Source organism: Corvus cornix, chromosome 1A, assembly GCF_000738735.6.
Source record: "Corvus cornix cornix isolate S_Up_H32 chromosome 1A, ASM73873v5, whole genome shotgun sequence".
Lineage (NCBI taxonomy): Eukaryota > Metazoa > Chordata > Aves > Passeriformes > Corvidae > Corvus > Corvus cornix.
The window spans coordinates 6,262,858-6,283,841 of record NC_047057.1 but is presented as its reverse complement, the minus strand read 5'-3'; the positions used below and the strand labels follow the sequence as shown (position 1 = coordinate 6,283,841).

The 20,984-nt window shown below is 45.5% G+C and overlaps 1 protein-coding gene across 9 annotated transcripts in view; it reads left to right on the top strand.

Moving 5' to 3' along the window:
- FRMD4A (FERM domain containing 4A) overlaps positions 1-20,984 on the top strand; it is a 359,217-nt gene that overhangs the window by 243,683 nt on the left and 94,550 nt on the right. For all 9 annotated transcript variants that reach the window (XM_039570496.1, XM_039570495.1, XM_039570497.1 and 6 more), the window contains one exon: positions 17,696-17,790. In XM_039570496.1, coding sequence (XP_039426430.1) covers positions 17,696-17,790 — 95 coding nt within the window. The remainder of the gene's footprint in view (positions 1-17,695; positions 17,791-20,984) is intronic.

Genomic DNA, 20,984 nt, shown 5'->3' with positions numbered 1-20,984 from the left:
TGTCTTTAGTCTTTCATCCCTATCACTAGTGGGCAGGGGATGAACAAGCCTATTTCATGATGTTCAGTTCTTCTAAACTTTATCTTCTCTTTTGATTTTTATTGTCTTTTGAGCAACAGAGAGTTTATATGTACTAATGTGCTTTAAAGAGGAGGAAGCACCATCCATGCCCCTGACCTTGTTCATCTCATGGGGACTGGATGCCCATTTCTAACGGCTTCTCACTCTGCTGGTTCCCTCCACTCTTCTCACAGCCACATAAACTGGGAGCGCAGACAGCAGCTGGGATAACCCTCAAGCCCCAGGGATTCCAGTGTCTTTTCTCTCTGTACCCATGTCCCTTTCTCAGGCCTTCTTATGCTCCTTCAGCAACCAAATGTGCATCTGTGTGCTCCACCGCAGCTTTGGGTCCAGGCTTTGGGATAAGGGGGTGAGATCTGTCCCTGGCAGGACATCATATATTCCTGAGGATGGGTACCCCTGAGCCAAATATTTCTAGAAAGCAGGATGGTGACTTTTATATGTATCTGGAATTTTGTCAAATTATTCAGCAAATGTCACTGAGCTACAGAGACACTGATGGTCAGGCACATTTGCTATGATTCAGAGCTTGTCACAAGCATTTTGCACAGCTCTAGCTCTTGGGCTCTAGTGAGTAGTTTTAAAGCAGTCCATTCCCTGAAAAACACTATGGAGGCAGAGAGCATGAATTATTATTTGTTTTCACTGTGTGGACAGTTGATCAGTGACAGATGTTTCTAATTGCATTAAGCAAGTGGAAATAATGAGAATTAGATAGCAGATTCTCCAGGAATTTACATTTAGATTGAGTTACAATTTGCTCTTAAAGAAGCAAATTCAATGTAGATGCATTGGTTCTTCAGCAGAATTGGGAGACAATTATTTTTAATTATTATTTGATTACTTAAAAATGAGCTGTGTTACTATACTTAAAAATATTTTACTCAAGGGGATGACTTAATATATGCACTTTATGTCTCCCTTAAAAGATATGGAATGATGAAATTGTTCATCAACAAACATCTCCACCTCCCCATCACAGTCATATTGAAAGGCAAATGAAGAACAGAGGCTGCCAGAAGCCCGTCTCACAGTGCACAATTTGGCCAGTGCTGGGATGGTGGTGATCGCATCAGGCTCACCCAAACCGTCTGCAGCCCTGACAAATTGAATTAAGTTGCACTGATGGAAGACAAGCTGCATCCCCCTTTGGACGCCATGCTCCGCTGGGCTTGGCAGGAATTCCAGGCTGATAATCCCCGTGCCGTGCATTTCGTGGAGCTGAGGCAGAGCCAGGCGAGGCCAGGCAGAGGTGGGTGCTCAGGCTGGAGCAGGGCAGGGGGCGGGCAGAGCCTTGGCACGCAGGGAGCGGCAGCATCTGCTGCCTCCAGATGACACAGATCTGACAGTTATCTCCCCATCCATGCCAAGAGGAAATGAGCTGTGGTTCAAACCGCTGGAGGTTTTCCTTTTGGGGATCTCTCTCACAGCTTTTTTTTATTTTATTTTATCTCCTAGATTTCAAGTTCAGCTTCAGACTCAGAAATGTGTGAGTCCCCTGTCAGCAGAGGAGGGATTTATGTGCAGTGCAGATTATTGTATGTCTCTGTTTAGCACAGAATCCAAGCTATAATATTTTTTTAACCAACTAGCTGGCTCAGCTTTTAATTTTTTTTTCCTTTTGCCTAATGAGAGCCTTATCCAGAACTCCTTGAAGTCAGAGTCTGTCTATCAGCTTCAGTAGGCTTTGGATCAGATTTCACATCACTGATTCATTATTAATTACACATCTGGGACTCCCTTTTCAAAGAGTTCATTGTTAAATAAATTCACTTTTAGACATTACAGACTTGGCATTCTTGTGCATTTAATAAAAGTCTGGCAAACCAGCAAAGAGCCATAGGCCAGCTTCTCTTCTGGTATTGATGGATGAATCTCCACTGAGCAGCAGTGGTTTATACTATAAGGATATAACATACCCCTTTGCTCTCATATAACTACTTTCTGTCTGAAAATAAGTCTATGTTTGAGAATTTTGCCTTTTCTGGAATTTCTCCTCTCTTTTTATAACTTTTCCTACCAGCAAGAGTTCCTCTGTGGACTCAGACACTGCAGGGTGAAATATATTTGCCATTGAGTTTCTTTTCTCTTCAAAGAGATACTGGCATCTTTTTCCTTGGACAAACTGCGAACCCATATTCAGAGCTTCCTGGGAGAGCAGACAGGCAGGCAAATGTTTTCCTGATCCCTACTGCAAGTGGAATGGACCTAGGGTCTTTCTACAGGGTCTTTCCAATAGTCCTCAGTAACGTAGTTCAAGTCCAGACATTGAAGTGACCAAGGAGCTGCTCTGGAAGCTCCATTTACAGAGGAATAGTTTTGGCAGGGGAATATGTAGAAATAAAGGTTTTCCTCCTGAAGTCCATTCAATAGGCGGCTATATCCTAGGTGAAGAATGACATCTTATGTTGTGATTTAATGGTACAGGGTATTACTCCCACTCCGCAGCTGATGGGACAGGGACCAGCAGCCCATACAGGTGTTTCCTGTGCTGCAAGGATCTCCTGAGCTGCACTCAGCTCATCCTGTGCTTTTGCAGGGCTGCCCAGACACAGGGGGAAAATGGATTGAGTGAATCCTTTTTTTTCTCCTGATGCCAAATCAGAGTTTGGCTGAAAGGTCCTGGTTAATACCAATGTCCAAATAAATTGTGAGGATAGATTCAGATGACTGCTACCCATTTTCCAAAGCTTTCACTTAGTCAACAACTATTTAAGGTATAAGGAAAGGAAAACCAACAGAAACTCTACTCCCACTGTTTAAATAATGAAGCTCTGAATGTTGATCAGAGGCAGACATACACTGAGTCCATGGCATGCTCCCAATGCAAGGGATAAAAACCACCACACAGTTGTGGAAGAGTCTGTGGAGGAAGAGAGAATTTTGACGCTGGAGCACTTGAGCCCCTGAAAAGTCAAAACTAATTCCCTACTACAAGTGAAACATCTCTCCTGTTTTATCACGGAGAATGACAAAACCTTTTCCCTGCCCAAATTCACCTTCCTCAGTTTTTCAGAAATCACATTAAATGGGATTATTCTCATCACCTTCATGTATGAAGTGCAAATCTTTCCAAAACTGCAGCCCTTCAGAATTAGAAATTATTAAGTAATTTATTCCTTGCCATAGAGCAAGTTTTGGGGTGGGTCTACAGCCACCTGGTAGGATATGACAAGGGAGAAATGAGAGAGATCTGTCACACAGGCAGTGTGACTGCTGGCCAGCCAGCAGAGATGCCTTCAGTTGCCAGGGGCCATCAAGACCTCCAGCATCATTTTTGGGAGGTCTTTGTGCTTCCAGCATCTGCCAGCAGCATGACTGATCTCCAAGCTGGCCCAGCTTCTGAGGCTTTGTCTCTGTCACTCAATGAAATGTACTGGGGACAGCCTTGCCCACACTGCTGCTGTGGGATCTGCTCCTGCCCATCTTCCACATTGGGTTCAAGGAAAGCAGGAACAGATACAGTTGCCTAAGCACTTTGATCTCTTTTTTTTGCAGTGAGGACGTGTTCTGGGCAAGACCCAGAAAGAGATTTTCTGGATGCTGGCAAGAAAGTTCAGCCTGTGCCCAGCAACTCCCTGTGCTATGCCACTGCATGGCACACTTGGGCCTTTCCCCATACACAGGCCAAGGATCCCTCCTTTTCAGAAGCCAGGCTGCCTTTATTTGCTTTCTACCTTTCCTGCTTAGAAAAATTTCCTCAATTCTCCATATTCTCCAAGTTTCTCCTTTCATGGTTCATTACATTCATTGGCTAATTCTGCTATCGCCCCAATACATGGGTCATCACCCACATTTGTATGCACTTAGATTTTCCACTTATTTTCTTAGTAGCTGTTTATCACTAACGGTTTCTACCCTGCCTGAATTCTCTCCTAACCATTCCATCTTTTTTCTTTTTTATTCTTTCTTTGCAGAAAAAAAAAGATGGTTTTTTTTTTAAAAAAAAGACACTATCTCATCTGGTCATTCATTTCACCCTCCTCCTTTGTAATGGAACTGGTTTATTACCAGCACTTCTTTTTACAAATATCAGGGGAAATAAGCCTTTCTTATCCTGCTATGGAGGATAAGAACAATTCCTATGGTGAGCAAGTATTTTGCATTCTTTTCTTTTGGATTGTGGCCAGTTGTCATTTCTCTCCATTGCCTCCTCATTTTTTTATAGGGGTCACACTGTGACATTGATGAGCCTGGAGTCAGGAAAGCCCAGCATTCTTGTCCCCTTCCCATTCCCCTTCAGGCTTGCCTACAAGGCATTAGAACAGAGCTGTGAGGAGGGGGGACTAGTAGGGCACATTTAGGCTCTTGACTGTCCTGATGTGGACCAGGGTGATTTATCTAGAAGTGGAGGCAGGACTTGCCTGTGCCCATGGTTTCCCCATTGAACCTTGATCTGCTCCTTGAGGTGTCCTCTCCCTGTCCTTCTGATATTGACATCGACAAGTGCTGGATGTGGTGAGTGCTGTGACTGATAGAGGGGACCAGACCAGAGGATCCAGGCAGCTTCCTTGCTGTCCCAAGGCATGCTGGACATGGAAAACTTTGCTTCTTAGGGACACACACGGTTGACTTCATATATAGGCTGTGAATGTATAGACTCAGTAGGAAAAACTGCAGAGTCACTGAAGGCAGGGAGAGTTTCTGTGCTTCTGTAGATGAAAGGTTGTTGATTTTTCCCATTCCCTCTGAAATAACCACACTTTTACCACAAGCCTAATCCTTGGTTATATCCCACACCTTGTGCTGACTCAAGAAGCCAAGTCTCCTCTTGGGTGCTCACCCAGAGTGGAGGAACCCTCTGTCTTACAGGACAAGGTGTATCAGACCCTGCCCCATGGCCCAGTAGAGTCAGGGTCCTGTCCCAGCCACTGCTCTGGTGAACTTGGGAACCACACTCAGTCACAGATTAGAAGCCAGACTACCAGTGAGGAAGTAAGTGGGGTAGCACTGATTTCCTGTGCCTTGAGAGCTGGACCTACACAATGCATCACACTTCTATTTCAAGTACTTGAAGTTTACTACTTGACTTCAAGGTTAAAGCAGCTTCCTTAGCTATCCCATTTCTCTCTTTCACTGACCGCTTGACTCCCCATAACACCTGAGCTTTGCCATCAGGCACTGAGCAATGTAACCAACATCTGGCAAGTGAAGTTCAGCCTCTCTCTCCTGACCTGTCTGTCTGATGGGTAGTATTTTCATAGTATGCTTTACATTTGAGTGTGTTAAGCAAAAAGCTTCAAAACATTGTGGTATGTTTTTAATATAGCAACTGTGCAATATACAGAGATAATTAAACTGATGCGAACATCCAGGAAGACCAATGTGCTTCAGCTCCCAAGTTCTTTAGGGGAGGGAAATCTAACATTGCTGTATATATGGAGAATCTATTAGTGGAGTCAGCTCTTTTGACTGCATCCCTAAGTATAAGTACAGGTAGAGAAGATGAATGCACAAAAGCCCATGCACCACTGTGCTTCTGGAGGCACTTACCTTCCCTAGTCTCAGCACATGAGGATGTGGCTCTTGTCAAGTTTAATTCATTTCCCTGCACTCACAGTTGCTGTGTAAAATAGAACAGGACAATTTAATCCTATACATCCTAGCACTATTATTTACTTTATTTACTTTTATTAATGTTAGGTTCGCTAGCAGACGGGTTTTTTAATAAATTATTTTAATGTGTTTAGAAAATGTGCTACAAAAATAAGCATTCACTTAGCTTATTAAATATTTTCAGTAATGAAGAAGTGACTATGGGTGAGGATGGAAATAAAAGTCCCTATTCAGGAGAGATTTTTAAAAAGCAAACAGAACATAAGAATGCAACTAAGCTAGTATATCTTGGGAAATTATTTTTCCTTTTCCACATCAGCAATAACAGATCCAGAGCATTTTCAAGCACCAATTTCTGTAGGCTGCGTAAAGGGAGATGGACATTTCTACAGTTGATTTGAAACTGGATGAACTAGAGCACTTCAGAGGTTTACAGTCGAAAAGATAAATGGATTGTGTGAGCTGTCCAATTTCATTATGTGCCCTAGCCAAACTCTTTCTTTAATGTTTGATAGAATTATGATCAAATATTTCAAAATAAAAATGCTGACCTCTGTAGAAATTGTTGTTGACCTTGTCAAGGTAGGTTTAATGCTTTAAAAGAAGACCAAGAATCTCTCAGTGATATAAAACTTCAACAGACACTACCAAATCGAAATATATATAGAAGGCAGCTGGTTATTCACACTGGCCGAGTGCTTATCAAGCCCCATTGTCAGCTGAGTGTGAAATGGATTCCTGCCCAGAAAGCTGGCTCTGAAGCTTGCTTCATGTTCAAAGTTTGATTTGCCACATGTGATACAGTCAGATGATTTAAAACACAATTGACTTTCTTGAAGCAGTTGACTACCCTGCTTCAAAATTATCTCCAGAAACGGAAAGGCAAGTACACATGAAGACCCTAAATACTTTAAGCTGAGCATTTACAATACCGATTATCTGAAAAAATTTGGAAGTGCTTTCCTAAAGTAGGCCACCTCTCTTCCAACCCAGAGTGCTGCAGAGAATGCCATACCCGTGTCTTTTTTCCTTTGCATTAAGACAAGAGTTTGAACCAAAGCCCTGTACACAAACCCTCTTAACTCCCCAGCATGTGCAATTTGCATCTTGAGCTGCTTCAGTTTGTATTAATTTAGCACCAATCTCCAATTGGAGAGCTCCCTCTAATCTGGCCTCTGCATCTATCACTGCTGCATGTTATGTGCAAAGGAAGGTGAAAAATCCTCTGAGACCCACAGTTCTGTGATAAAACCATGAGATTTGTTTAGTCTCAGTAATATCATTGCTTGCTTAAATTGATTACAGATAATGGCAATGAAATCCATCTCTGTTGCAGGGGCATCTTCCACAGGTTAAATGCCTTTGTGTTGAAAAACGAGACTTTTCTGACTCTTTGGAAGGATGAGGGAAAGCATAAAGTGTTGCCTGGTTACCCAGGCTTCTTTGAGGCTGTGGTAGCGTGATATGCTATGGCCTTCTTCAGGTTACTAGTGCTGATATAGGCAGTGCTGCTAAACCGTGGAGATCCAAGTGCCAAATACACCCAGTCCCAGCGATCTGGAGATCAGGTGGAGTGGGAGATTCTGAAGCCACTGTGACCTTCAAAATCGGGGTTTGCTTTGAAGTTTAGATACTTCTTTCTACTGCTTATATGAAACTGATGGCCTTAAACCAAGGGAAAGTCCTCCTGTGTGTGGGCATCTTCCTTCTCCTCTGCTGATCTATCATCCATATTTTTCTCATTTATAACATACAAATCTCATAGATGCTTCATGTATGAGGAGATGGGAAGCTACAAAATAGATCACTAATACATTCAAGATGTTGAGGATGATTTAAAGGGCTAGTGAATCTGATCATCATAGCTGGGAATGGGTTTTCTTTTGCTCTAAAGGAACTGAGTTTGCTTGAAAGTTGCTTGTTTGGGTCCACATAAGTGAGTACCTTTATTTTGCACCAGTCCTTCTGAGTTAGTGCCTCATAAGTTTGCTCTAAATTCCCTGAAAGTTAAAAAAAATCTCAGTCAAAATAGTCAAATTTGGGATGTATTTTCATTAAAACTGTATTAACCCACAGCATGTATTTCTTGATGATACTGTAAAACTTCTCATGGAGTTTGGAGCAGCCTCCTGAAAATACAGTATTTGCTGGAGTAGGCACATAGCGAAGCAAGCAGCCAGCCAAGCTTGTCTTCAGGATTGTCTTGTAAAGGTCAAACCAGATTCGATGTTGTGTTAGGTTTTGGGAGAAACCCAAAGACAGATAATAGAGGAAGGATCTGTTTCTTCCAATAATCCAAAAACAAATCTAGAAAGTTTAAGTAAAGAATAATAAAAGTTGCATGCGCAAATTGACTTGGGGCGACTTTTTAACTTGCTTCAGTGATATTTTCACAGCTGATTAGATGAGTTGGCAGTAACCTTGGCAGTGCTACAAAAGCCATTTTTACACCAGTCAGCATAAGGAATTCCACACTTTCCATCAAATCCCTCCAAAAAAGATGTCTGCTTTCCCTTCCAGTCTGGGTTTGCTTCTGTGGTTGGCCTTCTTTTCATTCAGTTCATGCTCCTGGCCACAGTTCAGTTGGAAAGGACTCAAGGGTGGCTTGAGTCCTCACATGAGGTTACCCTGCATGATCTTTCTTACTGCCCAGAAAGATAACCCAGGGGGATATGTGAGGATTTTGACCACATTCCTCTGGAAATCCTGTGCAGAAAGGACTGCTTGTGCATGCACAGACCAGCGCTCCGGCGCATGGGAGGTGCACTGGGGGACACTGGACCTGGCACAGATGCTCCATAAAGGGGATGTGCATCGAGCCTGCACATCCAGACTGCACAGCTCAGAGATGCAGACTCTTGGGGGATCCCAGGAAGAAATACTTTACAGTGTGCTCGTCCTGCTGGCACCCCATGTGGTCAGGGCAGACCAGGACAGTTTGAATGCCAGGCACAGCATGCTTTCTCTCTCCCCAGTCCTGCAGGAGACAGAGAGGCAGGTTCTCATGTGGGATGTAGTGCACTAAGCCACCAAACCTCCTTGTTCTTCAGGTCTATGGAGAAAAAAATATGTGATCAGAGCCAGGGCCAGCCCTAAACCTGGGCTTTTCCTTCTGCCATCCTCAGCACATCAGCCAGGCTCTTTCAGCTGTATGTAGGGACATCAGCTGTTCCCAGTGGAGACAAAGGACTGGAGCAGGCAGAGGGCTAAGGGAGGGAAGAGGGAAGTGCTGAGGCTTTTGTTGTGGATGAGAGAGAGATCTGAGCATGGAGCAGATTTCCTGTCCCGGTACCAGTTGCAGCTGGCTGGCCTCTTTGGACGCAGTCACCTGAAAACTCTGTTGGAGTAGCGGGGCGATACAGATGGCAAGGGAGGAATGGGGTCACTGGGCATCAACAGAGACCCCTTCTGAATGGGGGAAGAGTGCAGCTGCATCTGTGTCAGACAAGAAGGGGAGGAGGGATACTAGAGACCCAAAAGTGCCTTTTTCATCCCACCAATTGCTTCTCATTTTGCTTTTGACTTGAATTTGCCATGCACACTTGGCCAGCTCATGCTTTTGCTTTCTGTGACTGCAAAATTATTTAAGCAGATTCCCATTGCTAATATGTAGGGGAATCAGAGAGTATCAGCAATGCCTTCTGACTTAAGATATGGAGTGTCAGGTATCAGCGGAACCCAGAAATGCAGCTATCTGTGAATATTTCTGAGTCAACTTGTCAGTAGAGTGTTTCTAATCCTTTTACCAAACAGATTTTTTTCAGAAAACGTGGGAAATTTTTTTGTCTATTTCTCTCTGACCTTAATAAATCTTAATTCCCACAACTTGCGGGTGTTGACTTTCCAAGAAAAAACGTCAGTGTCACTCTGTCACCACCCTCCACATTCCCGAGGCAGCTGCTGGAGGCAAGTTCTCTCCTTTGCTTATGTAAATGAAGAAAAGAGATTTTTAGAGCCAACCGCTGACTCTGGGAAGAAGGTGCTGCCTGTGCCAGTGCGAGCAATGCTCCCGCCGCCGGTCCCCAACACTGATGAAGTTCAGCTGTTCCATGATAAAAAATAAGGCACTCCCTCTCCAGGCATTTTGCATTTCAATGAATAATTTTTCACCCAACTACATCCCAGCCTGCTTTGATTATGTGCACTTCATATGCTGACATAATAACATGGAGTTGAGGAATAGAGGATCTATCCCAGAAGGGGAATTGCAGCCCCTAAAGCCCCAAGCCTTCAGCCTGAGCAGTTTTGTACAATATTGTTACCCTGTATTTGGATGACACAATGGCCAAAAGGGCCATTACTGGGTATTTACACAACACTACATGGAGTGACTTCAGATTTTTCTTTTCTTGGAAATGCATGAAATGGGTTAAACAAGAGGATGACAGAGCTGTTGGCAGACCCAGTTTGATGAGAATTGCAAGTGAGGGACAGTTCAGTGGCTCCTGGATGAGAGAATTCCGTGTTCTGTGCACAAGGAAGAAGGGGAAGGAGTTACAGTCCGTGGCTATCATGGGGCAATGCACTGTCTAATGCACACAGGTGAGCATGGAGCGTTTCCTGGCTTTCAGCAGATAAGGCTGCTGACCACTGAGTATCAATGTCCTGAGGAACAGAATCGTAACACACAGGGCCTATGTGGGTTTCTTTACTGCCCTTATCTCCGTGGTGTTGGAGGATGGGGTCGTGGCTGGTTTTAGCAGATGATCTAATTCATGGGGAGGACCTGGAGTTTGCTTCATTAGCAAATGCTCCCCTCAGTGGAGGGGAAGAATTGTGCATGAAGCACCGTTTGGCATTTCTATTTCCTCCTGATTACACCGCCCAAGGCTCGAGCAGACCAAAGAAGCGCTGTTCCCTGCCTTGTAGGACTGCACCGGGCACAGCCATGGGAGGAATTGCTCTGCATTCATGCAAACCATTCCTTTTCCACCTCACCTCTCCTGCTGATGGACTGGCCACATTGCACGCATTCCCCAGCTTACACTGCAACTCAAGCCACCAAAAATATATTTTTCAAACATTCAACCTTTGACTGTTGAGCAAAATTTGACCAAATCAACAGGACTTGAGAGGCTGGTTTGAACAAAACGCACTTCACAGTCCATCCTGCAGAAACCAAACCCATTCACAGCCAAATGCCAGTGGTTTGAGTCCTGGAGCCTGGGCCTGGCCACAGCTGGGTTAGAGCACAAAACCAGTGCTAAGCACCAGTCCTGCAGACAGTCTTTATCACTGGCTTTATCAATCTTTATGCTTGGCTTAACAGTGTCCCATCTCTGCATTCTTGCGCTATATCACACTGTAAATCGCCCCAGCAAGGAGACAGTGGATGGTAGCAGTGTTTTTAGCCTAATGAGATGAGACATTGCTCGGCTGTGAGTTAAGTACGTGGTTACCACAGCTCAACATGTGTCTGTGCTGGATGGGTTTGGGCGGCATGCGTCTGTCCATATGTTGAAACATACATTACCCAGAAACCTTCTGCCACAGAGAAAAGGGAAAAGCTGTGACGTGGGGGAGGGGGAATAGATAGGCTTGTTTGACAGTTAATAAAACAATGAAATATACTTTGTGTGTGCCTGAGTTTCTAGGGACTTACCAGCAGCTGCTAATACCATGTCATCTGTTTTTTATTCATGGCATTGCTGGACTGTGGATAGATAATCTCTTTCTATAACTCACTCATTTCTAAGCTTAATGGGAAGCTGTCACAGAGAAACATGCTCCTCTGCCAAAGGTGGGCAGTCTGTCTTTCCACTGGGGAAACACATGATTCCAGAGTTCCTTGCTCTTCTCAAATCCCAGTAACATTGTCTTTTAATTATATTGAATATTTAATACTGGAATGCTTGTGTTTCTGCTGTATTTTCCACAATGACTGACAGAAACAGCCCATTCTGTCTCTGTCAGACAGAGAGGTGCTCCATCCCTCTGGTCGTCTTTGTGACCCTCCTCTGGACCTGCTCCAACTGGTCAGTGTCTTTCCTGCACTAAGAGCTTCAAAGCTGGATGAAGAATTCCAGGTGGGGTCTCACCAGAGCAGAATAGAGGGGCAGAATCACCTCCCTAGACCTGCTGGGCATGCTTCTTGTGATGCTGCATAGGACACGTTTGGCTTTCTGAGCTGCAAGTGCTGGATCGTGCCCAGCTTTTCATCCACCAGTATCCCCAAGTCCTTCTCCACAGAGCTGCTTTCCATCTCTTCATTCCCCAACTTGTATTGATACCAGGGGTTTCCCTGACCTGAGCGTAGGACCTTGCACTGTACCCTGTTGAACCTCATGATGTTCCCATGGACCCACTTCTCGAGCTTGTACAGGTCCCTTTGGATGGCACCCCTTCCTTACAGCTTGGCAACAAGCTTCTCCCAGGCTATGAAATCCTTCTGCCCAGAAGCCCTATTCCTTCTCCTTCCATCCTGTGGCCAACACATGCTCATAGCATGTCAGTATTATCACTAAACCTGTGTGACACTGACTGTGGCAGGTGTTAGGAGGCACCAAAATGGGATCAGCATGTTACCTTGTGCTGCAAAATCTTGCTTTTCATCACCTGTATCTCACCTCCTCCTTTTCCTCTTTTCAGCACTGGGGAGGTCTCCCATGAGCAGAGCTCAGCCTGTTCCTCCTGTGGGTACAGCAGCCCATATTAGTGAGCTCATGCTAATATGAACTCAACCAATAAATCCATCAAGGAGAGTTGAAACTCTGGGATTTTGACACTGAATCAGTACGAATCATCATTCCTCATGTAGCTTCCCTTTTGCAAGGAGCTCTCAGGCTTGTCCTTCCCCTCCCTACTTGCCTTCAGTGTTCTCTGTGCTCTATTGCTGTTCAGGGAAGTTGCCATCATGTCTAATTGGGAAGAGACACCTGTAGAGTGCCTCTGTGCAGAGATAACTGGAGTGCACGGAAGAGAGACTCATCCCCTGTGGTTAATTTGCCAGTGCTGAGTGCTCCTTTAAACAGAGCCAAGGAGATACAGACAGAGCTTGGGCATTGCGTGCATTGAAGTTTTCTTGCTGAGGGTTTCACTAGCACAGGCTGTGCCTGTGGTTTGGGCGTGGTGTGGAGTGGGCTCTTTAAGCAATGGGGAAAGGCAAGGGAGACATCCCTGAGAGTGTCAGCCAAGTGTGATCCCATATGGGCCTTCTTGTATTGCCTTTGGTGCCTTTCCATAATCTTTCTTCATGGCAAGTTCAAGTCACAGAGCTGCTACTGAGGCTCAGCCCTTTCCCTGCCACCTCCTGACACCACTGATAAAGATCTCCCTTTCCTCTAAGTCATTATTTGAACAAACTTCAGCTATTTTGGAGGGCAAGGAGGGAATGAGTTTACTGCTTCAAGCCTGCAGGGTTGCAGAAAACCCCAGCCATGTGGTCGCTGTGCTCCTCACTGCTGAGGCTTTGTGGATGTATGGCATTATCATTTCAGACTAACCTCTCCTGCATGGCCCAGGGAGCAAGGAAGGATGTCTGGGTCATTTTACTAATAAGGAGGCAGCCCCTAATGAGTCCATCTCTGCTCCCCTGCCTCTCCAAGACAGAAGGAAGAAACCTCAGAGTGTCTGAAGTCAGGCTTGACTTCACAGCAGAGTTGTCTGCTCTGCAGAGTATCAGGAATCCCCTGGACAATGTTTTATGCCATCATACCTGGCAGGTGGATCCTGAGGTATTAAGTTTTGTGGAAAATGTCACGTTTGCATGTCCAGGAAATCCAGGCTGCAAAATGTAGCTTGTTCCAGTCTGGAGTAGGAATTGGGGAATACAAGTAGGGGTCCAGAGGCAGGAAAGCACTCAGGTTACTGCCATGCAGAGAAGCCTCAGGGACAGGGTTTGGCTAATAAATGGCCAATGTCTGTGCCAGACACTCACATACACAGGAGTATGGGTCCCTCATCCTTTCCTCCTGACAGGGGTAAGCACTTACAGAAGAGCAGACTCTTCTTCCCCAGGGCCACAGCTCCAGCATGCTGGGACCACAATAAGGTCCCTGCTGATTTCTCTAGTAACAATAGCAATAGATTTACAGAGCACTGTTCTTTACATGCCTTTCTGCAAAGAGGGTCCTGTAGCAGGAGGGAGCAGCAGGGGATTCCCTGGCTGAATGATGCTGCTCTGACAACCTACATCACCAGAAAAGCATGTTCAGCCCTCACTGGTCCAAAGGATTTCTCCTGGTGTTCCCCATCCCAAGTTCAGGCCAGCCAGCTGCAGCTATGACATGCCCCACAGGCTGCCTTTTGTGATACAGGTTACATGGAAGATGCCGGGGAGGTGTGGGTAGGAAGGGAATGAAGAGCAGCTGTTGCAGAGGGGTCTCCACACCTGCCTGGCCAGCTCGCAGGGCACTACAGTCCAGCTCTGTAGCTCTGCATCATTGAGGACATGGTTCAGTTTCTACTCTGAATGCCACCTGTTACCCTGATTTATTCCTGTGGGATGCACAAGGTGCATCTTGCTGACCATCTGATTTTATTGAATTCAGAAGGTGCCAGGCCCACTTTCTACTGATTTCCCCACGCTCAGAGACCAGTCCCCATCTCCTTCAATGTGTCTGTGATGGAAGTTTTATTAATGCAAAATTTTCCCTCTGGAAAATGAAGTCCAGAAATTAATAATGAATTAAAACAACTTGCCACAGGCATTGCTAACGAGCTCTTTGTCTGCGCAGCTCACATGAAAGGAGGTCATTGCTCAGCCGTTCCCATCGCGAATGGCAAGAAGATTAACCACTAACATCGACCCTGTGTGTCTCTCCTGAGACAGCAGGACAGGCTGCAGCTCAGCTTCTGCCTGGCTGGCTTTTCCTGCCTTATTCCTGCTTTGCAGGTTTGTCTCGAGGAGTCTTTACTACCTGGAGAAACACCTTCCTCCCCTCCCCTCCAAACACTCAGGTTGCCCATCTGTGTTGGGAGGACACCCAAGTCATCCCAGTGGAAAGGACAATAACCTTGCAGAGCTTAAGGGGAGAGAGGAAAGTAATCTTGGAGGGGACTAGCAGGGCTTAACTTCACTGCCATAAGCCTCTTCAGGGACTCTGGCCCAGTAACTAACCTGGCACTGCTCCAATGCTGGGTGTGCATCTATTGTTCTTTTCCCTTATCTTGCAAGGCAAAGGGTTATCCTGCCTTATCTGCTACCACAGGCTTTGGAGGAGGCCCCATGGCAAGGGCACTGGAAATTGTGCCCCTGCTGAGCCTCGGGGGGCTGAGCTGGGAGAGGAGCATCCGCATCTGGGCAGTAGAGATAGGAAAGCTGTCACACCATGCTGACCACCTCTCCGTGGCTTTTTCAGCCTGGTCTCACTCAGCAGAAATAAGGAAGCACCACGTTGCATTTATGCATCCAGGGAAGGGTGGCTGAAGGCAGGTGGGTTCGGGTGCTGCTCTTCACTTGTTAGCTGGGACTGGATGCAGCAGTGTGTGCAGCAAGAGAAGTTGAGCATCACTTCTTCATGATGTGACTGAACAGCAGAAGAGACTTGCTCCCTTGTCCAGTGTTCCTTGTGAGAGTGTTGTCTGACTGCAGCAGAGGAACCCATAACTCCCCCATGTCCATGGGCAGCCAGTTACACATCAACTGTTGATTGCTCTGTTCTGCTTTCTTGCAAAAGCTCAAGCTGTACCTTCCATGTGCTTAACCCAACACATTGGGAAAACTCTGCTGTGTTTGAGGCATGAAGTTTTACCACTCTTTCCCACCCCTGCCCTCTCAGGTGGGACACCCAGCCAGGCTGAATGATGGCTCATTCCCTTGCTTAGCAGCACAATTGCTCGTTTATCAAATAACTGAGTCACACAGAGCACTGGGCACCAGGCAGTGACAGCCACGTGGCTCCCAGCCTGCAATACTCTCCAGCATGAGGATGCCTGGATTCACCTCCACCAACTGCCCTCACCATGGCCTTGGCCATGGAGGAGTCAGTCCTGTGATGCATTCCCTCCTCTAGTGTTAGCCCTGGGCTGGGTAGAAATCCCTTTCTGGTGCAGAGAGAATTTGGCCCAGCAAGGAGAGAAAAGGGCAGGGATCCTTGGGCAAGGGTGGGGAAAAGCAAGGCTTCAAACTGCACGTCGATGGGAGGAAACAAACCCTTCTTCCTCTCTCTCCTTTAAAAGTTTGTGCTTGTTTGCCTGTTGTTAAGCTGAAAACTCACCCAATGCCCCAATAAGTACCTGCACTGAGCCTGTGTATCTCTGAATTCACCTGGCAGTCTTGCCCTCCTCTTCATCACAATATTTGTGTATATCATAAGTCAAACTGTAGCTTGCCCTTAAAATGCTCTGACAAAGTGAGGTTCATCTTACAGGAGACAGGGATGATGCAGATGTCCATCCCACCCAGCACAATACCAGGAGAGAAGTATCTTAGGAGTCTCCAAAGGGACTGGTGTAGCTGGTGTGCTCTTTGTTTGGGTCTTTGATGGGACTCACAGGGACAGGGGACCTATGATCCCATGCCTGGTCCACTCATCTCTGAGCACCGTTTGGGAGCTTGTTCAGGAGTGAAGGTCAATGCAGTCACCAGCGCTGTCATAGCAGAGCCTCCAATATTTGTGCCTGAGAAGTCTGACTTGGGAATTAAAATGAAGCTGGTTGCATCCCACCTATTTATTATCTGCCAGAGTGTTCCTCCTACACAGCAACTTCTCTCGTATTCAGAGGCTGCTTCAAGCCAGGGCTGCATTTAGGCACAGCTATTGCTTCTTTCTTTGCTGGCATAACCTAGAAACCCCCTGTGCATTGGATGTTCCCACAGGGTGGGTAGAAGATGCTGTAATGCTCATATGAATGCCAGGGAAATATACAGAGAAGTGAGTTTGTCCCAGCTGTGTCAGATAGAGTGATAGTGCTGGGTTTAGGGACATTTTCAGAGAGTCTGAGAGTCTTATGAATCTGTTTAGGAGTTAGGTACAAATCAGGGGTTTTCTACTACAGTTGTGTTTGTGTTTATAGGACAGAGCAGTCGATTACAACAGCAGGGTTTTCATGTCCCTGCCACCCGTTTTCCTCACAGCATCATCATTTCACCTCCGTTTAACAGCAGGTTCACGTCTGGGGTAACTGACTCAGCTGCTTGGCAGACTTGTTGGGGCAGTCAAGCCTGCAGACAGTTTTATTTTCACTGAGGTTTGCAGCACAGAGATTTGTAGACCAAATCCTTATAGGCAGTCGCCAGGGAACATTGTTGGGATCTCTGACCCCAGCTGTGCCAGTGCTGCTGTAACAATTGCAGCTCTGGGATCTGGGGCAATTACAGGCTACAGTTACCTGGATCCTTTGTACTCCTGTTTCCCACAAGTGAGTGTGCTATTGCCAAGTCTTCAGAAATGTGGTTGGAAAAACCAGAGCACAGTAGAGCAGATGAAAATTCATCGAGGCAGGAGTACATATTAGAGTTAAAAGACAAATAAGGTTTTGCAGTAAAGGTAGTGATGAACCATGCTCTGTTTCTCTGAGCTTGGCTTTTATTGTCTTACAAAGAGTATTCTGAGAGTGTGTGCTGCTTTCCTTTCTTTCCTTCCAAGTGCCTAAATTTGAGGATGCATCCTTATCTCTATATGACAAGCAATACTGAATGGGAAACTATTTTGTTCTGTCATTTACTTCCCATTTGGTCCTGTCACATCCTATCTTTTGGCACTGTGTATTTTCTTAGTGTTATGAGCGTATATCTATGCTGTGTGTGAGAGAGTGGGTGTCTGAATTGTGTTTGCAAAGGTCCTTGATAAAAAGTTTTAACATCTAAAATTATCAGAGAGGCAGGAGTGAGCTGGTCTTGGTAGATCCGAATGCTGGCAGGCAGCAGATCATCTGTCTGCAGAGACATTAACTGCTGAATAGGTCAGAATTGCCAGGTTTTTAGTATTTACCTAGGAGGGAAACTACTGCTCATTTCAAGGAGCTAATGTTCCTTGCAGATTTAGCTTGAACACCAGAGGGAACATAAAAGCAACAGCTGTGGAGTAGTTTCAAGGATAGTGTTTTCCTCCTCAAGCACAGTTCAGTTCTATCCAATTCTCCTCATTAATCACTTTCTTTCATTTTTGTTTTTCAGCCAAAGCTTTTGGCCAAGGAGTTGCTTGACTTGGTGGCATCTCATTTCAACCTGAAGGAGAAGGAATACTTTGGAATTGCATTCACAGATGAAACGTAAGTGTGAGAAATCAAAGACCTAAGAGGCAACTCTTGGCAGCACTGTGTGCAGCAAGGTCCTAGACTAAGGTCTAGGGAGGCAGGGACCAAATTACCACAAAATTTGAGGTTTTGTCTCAAGACAGGCCATATCTACCCACAGATTAAACAACAAGAATAAAATTTGCGCTGGAGAAACATTAAAGGTCTGCCAAAGGCTATGATTAGTCCCAGACTGTGATCCTTCAGTGGTACTGCAGCGCCCTGTTACATTTTTCCAGCTGTTTTCTCTCAGGAGGTATGCCGTCCTTGGCATATGGATTATGTCTTGTATGGACACCCACCTTGGTTTGCAATAGGTTTTTCCTTTGTATATTAATCAGGAAGAGGCTTCCCACACCCAAATCATCTCGAAAAAACAAATTTCAAACCAATGCTGTGTCCCCAGAACAGCTGAGTCAGCGGCATTGCTGTCATGAGCCAGTTCCTCTCTCCTACTGAAGTGGAAGGGAAATGTGAATTATCTGCTGGAATAATGATTCAGGATCAGGTAATCAGAGGCTGCTGGATAATTGCACAAACATATCCGCATTCATCTCGGCAGCAATCACCCCTCTAAAGTCAATTCCTTTGGCAAGCACCTGCCTTGGGCAGCCTGAGGCCATCTCAGGACACAGCTCCCAGGATGGAGGAATGCTCAGCAACAGGCACATGCAGAAGCAGGACCCAAATCAGACAAGACCTCAGAATCTATCCCAGCTCACTGACTTGAGTAGCTCAGCCCTGTAGGAGATCTCCAACCCAACACAAATTAACGAGGTTAATTCTCCAAGGAGCAACAGTAGGAGGCAGTGGCCTTCCACAAAGCAGGAGGAGAAAATTGCTCCTGCCACAGTGTTTATTCTTGGAGAGAGCAAGTTACTCAGTGGGTGCTCTCTAAGAGGCACAGGAAAGCCATGAAGGGAATCCAAAGCACACTAGGAGATGAAAATGTTCCTTTAAAAATCCCAAGAGCACAGCTGAGAAACAAGGCACATCTCAAACTGTAACCAGAGACCAGCTGAGCAAGTCCCAACTCTCAGTTCAGCTGGGCGGGCACAGGGCTCCCCTGGGAGTGCAAGGAAAGCTAATGAGGAGATATCAGCAATTAGAGAGAGCCCAGCCTCCCCTGGAACTTCCAGGTTTAACTGTGTGAGCAAAGATCTGGGTTAGCAAGGGAGGAAGTGTGAGAAGCTGACAGAGGTTGTCAAGGCAGAGCTCAGAGCTTGGAGATACATGGTGGGTGCAGATGGATGTGCACTGTCCAGGCAGGACTCAAAGGGTTAGGTGATGGCATCCACTCACTGGGTCACCTTCAGGCCTGTAGATGGAGCAGGGTGCTTTTCAGGAGATGCTCAGCCAGCCCAGATGAAAGATTTGGGGTCACCCTCATTAAATGAAGGAAATGCAGCCCAGAAACAAGCAGGAAGTCCTAGCTGGTCTGAAGCTGGTCTGCAGCCCTTCTGCTGTCCCACAGTGATTGTATCATTTGCACTGAGGCTTCTTCAATGCTGTGAAAATAACCTTGAAAAAGTATTTCCTCTTCAGTTGTAAAATGCTTTGAATAGAGTTGGCACGAACAGCAAACGTTTTATTTGACTGAACACAGCAAAAGAATATACTTGGGGCCTTGGGACAGAGTCTTGGAATAGATGTCCCGAGTCAACTTCAGAAAATAAACAGGGCTGTCTATACCACGGATCTTAACCTGCACTGTGAAATGGAAGTTTGAAAAATCCCTTTTCTTCAAAAAGTAGTAAAAACAGTCTTTTAATGTGCATTTACAGGGCACGTAACACAGACCTTTAGCTAATACAGACCAGGAATGCAAAAAGAAACCCTTTAATTCTGTGACAGGCCTTCAGGGACTTCCTTCTCTTCACTCTCCACTGAGTTTCTATGTGCTTTACTTGAAGGGGACTCATAACCAGCTAAAACAGAACATGCCTGGTTCATAAATGTAGTTTGAGGTTGCCTAAATTGCAAGTTTAGAGAGAAGAAAAGCCGCTAAAGTATTAAATCAATTCTTCTATTTAAGAGTACAAGCTCTATGAGAGTAATTTACTTAGAAATTATTTGGACTGGGGATTTCCATTCATTAGTTGTGCTCTATCATGACAACCTTAGAAGAAAATCAATAGGAACAACCTTTCCGTTGGCAACTTAATAGTTTCTTGTAATAATATAGGGTCATTACTGCATTCAGCATGACTAAAATTAGATTGTCAGACCATTATGGAGGGGAGAATAACGCCTCCTATTTTAATGATCATAGGAACATTTTATAGCGTGAGCCATTAACTGCAGGAGAGCACAGGTCAAAAGGGTGTCCCTGTGCAGCACAAGGGGCCAAGCTTCACAGGAAGCCAGAAGAGCAATATCCTGCTTGATTAAAAGTGAAAAGGGATGGGGAAAGGGCTTGGGTTTTAGTTCAGCTGGTTATGAATTGCCACTAACCACCCTTTCCCTTGGTATCAGCTCCTCCAGCATTCACTGAGACCAGGTGGCCAGGGTTACTGCAGACTCCCCACCTGGGCCATGGACAGGGTTTCTACATCCCTTACTTGTCCTTAGATCAGAGTCACCTGCTCCATTGAGAGCTACCAACTTTTGCATCCCACAGCTCCCCACAGTACAGGGTACCACCCTTCCCTGGAATACCCTCTCATCCCTGGGAATGGGGGCAAGCCTATTTCCACTGTCCAGCCATGTGGCAGAGCCAAAGTGAGGGAGCAGGTGTCCCACATCCGGGTTGAACAGCTGGTCCAATGGAGGGTGCAGCTCTCAGAATAACGTCCTGCTCTGGCACTAGACCAGTTCCTTTATCACCAAGTCCACTGTGTTGCAAAATTTGTAAAGTTAAACTTTTGCGTCTCCATGAGCTTCTCAGCCCCTTCAAAAGTAATTGAGAAAATCTGTGAGCTTAAAGGGCTTTTTGTTTCTGTTGCAATTGATGGAAATATAAATAGTTTATATGGTTCCTATTATGTGAACTGGTCTTTCTCAATGTCCATTCAATTCAAAATGAGTCTGACACTGAAAGGGTGTGAGTTGATTTATTGGTCCAAATACCTTTATAACACAAATCAATGTGGATCCACTTTTCAGAAAACTGGGCACTAAGCAGTAAAACTGTATAAATGGAACCACCTGGAGGCAAAGTACTCATTGAT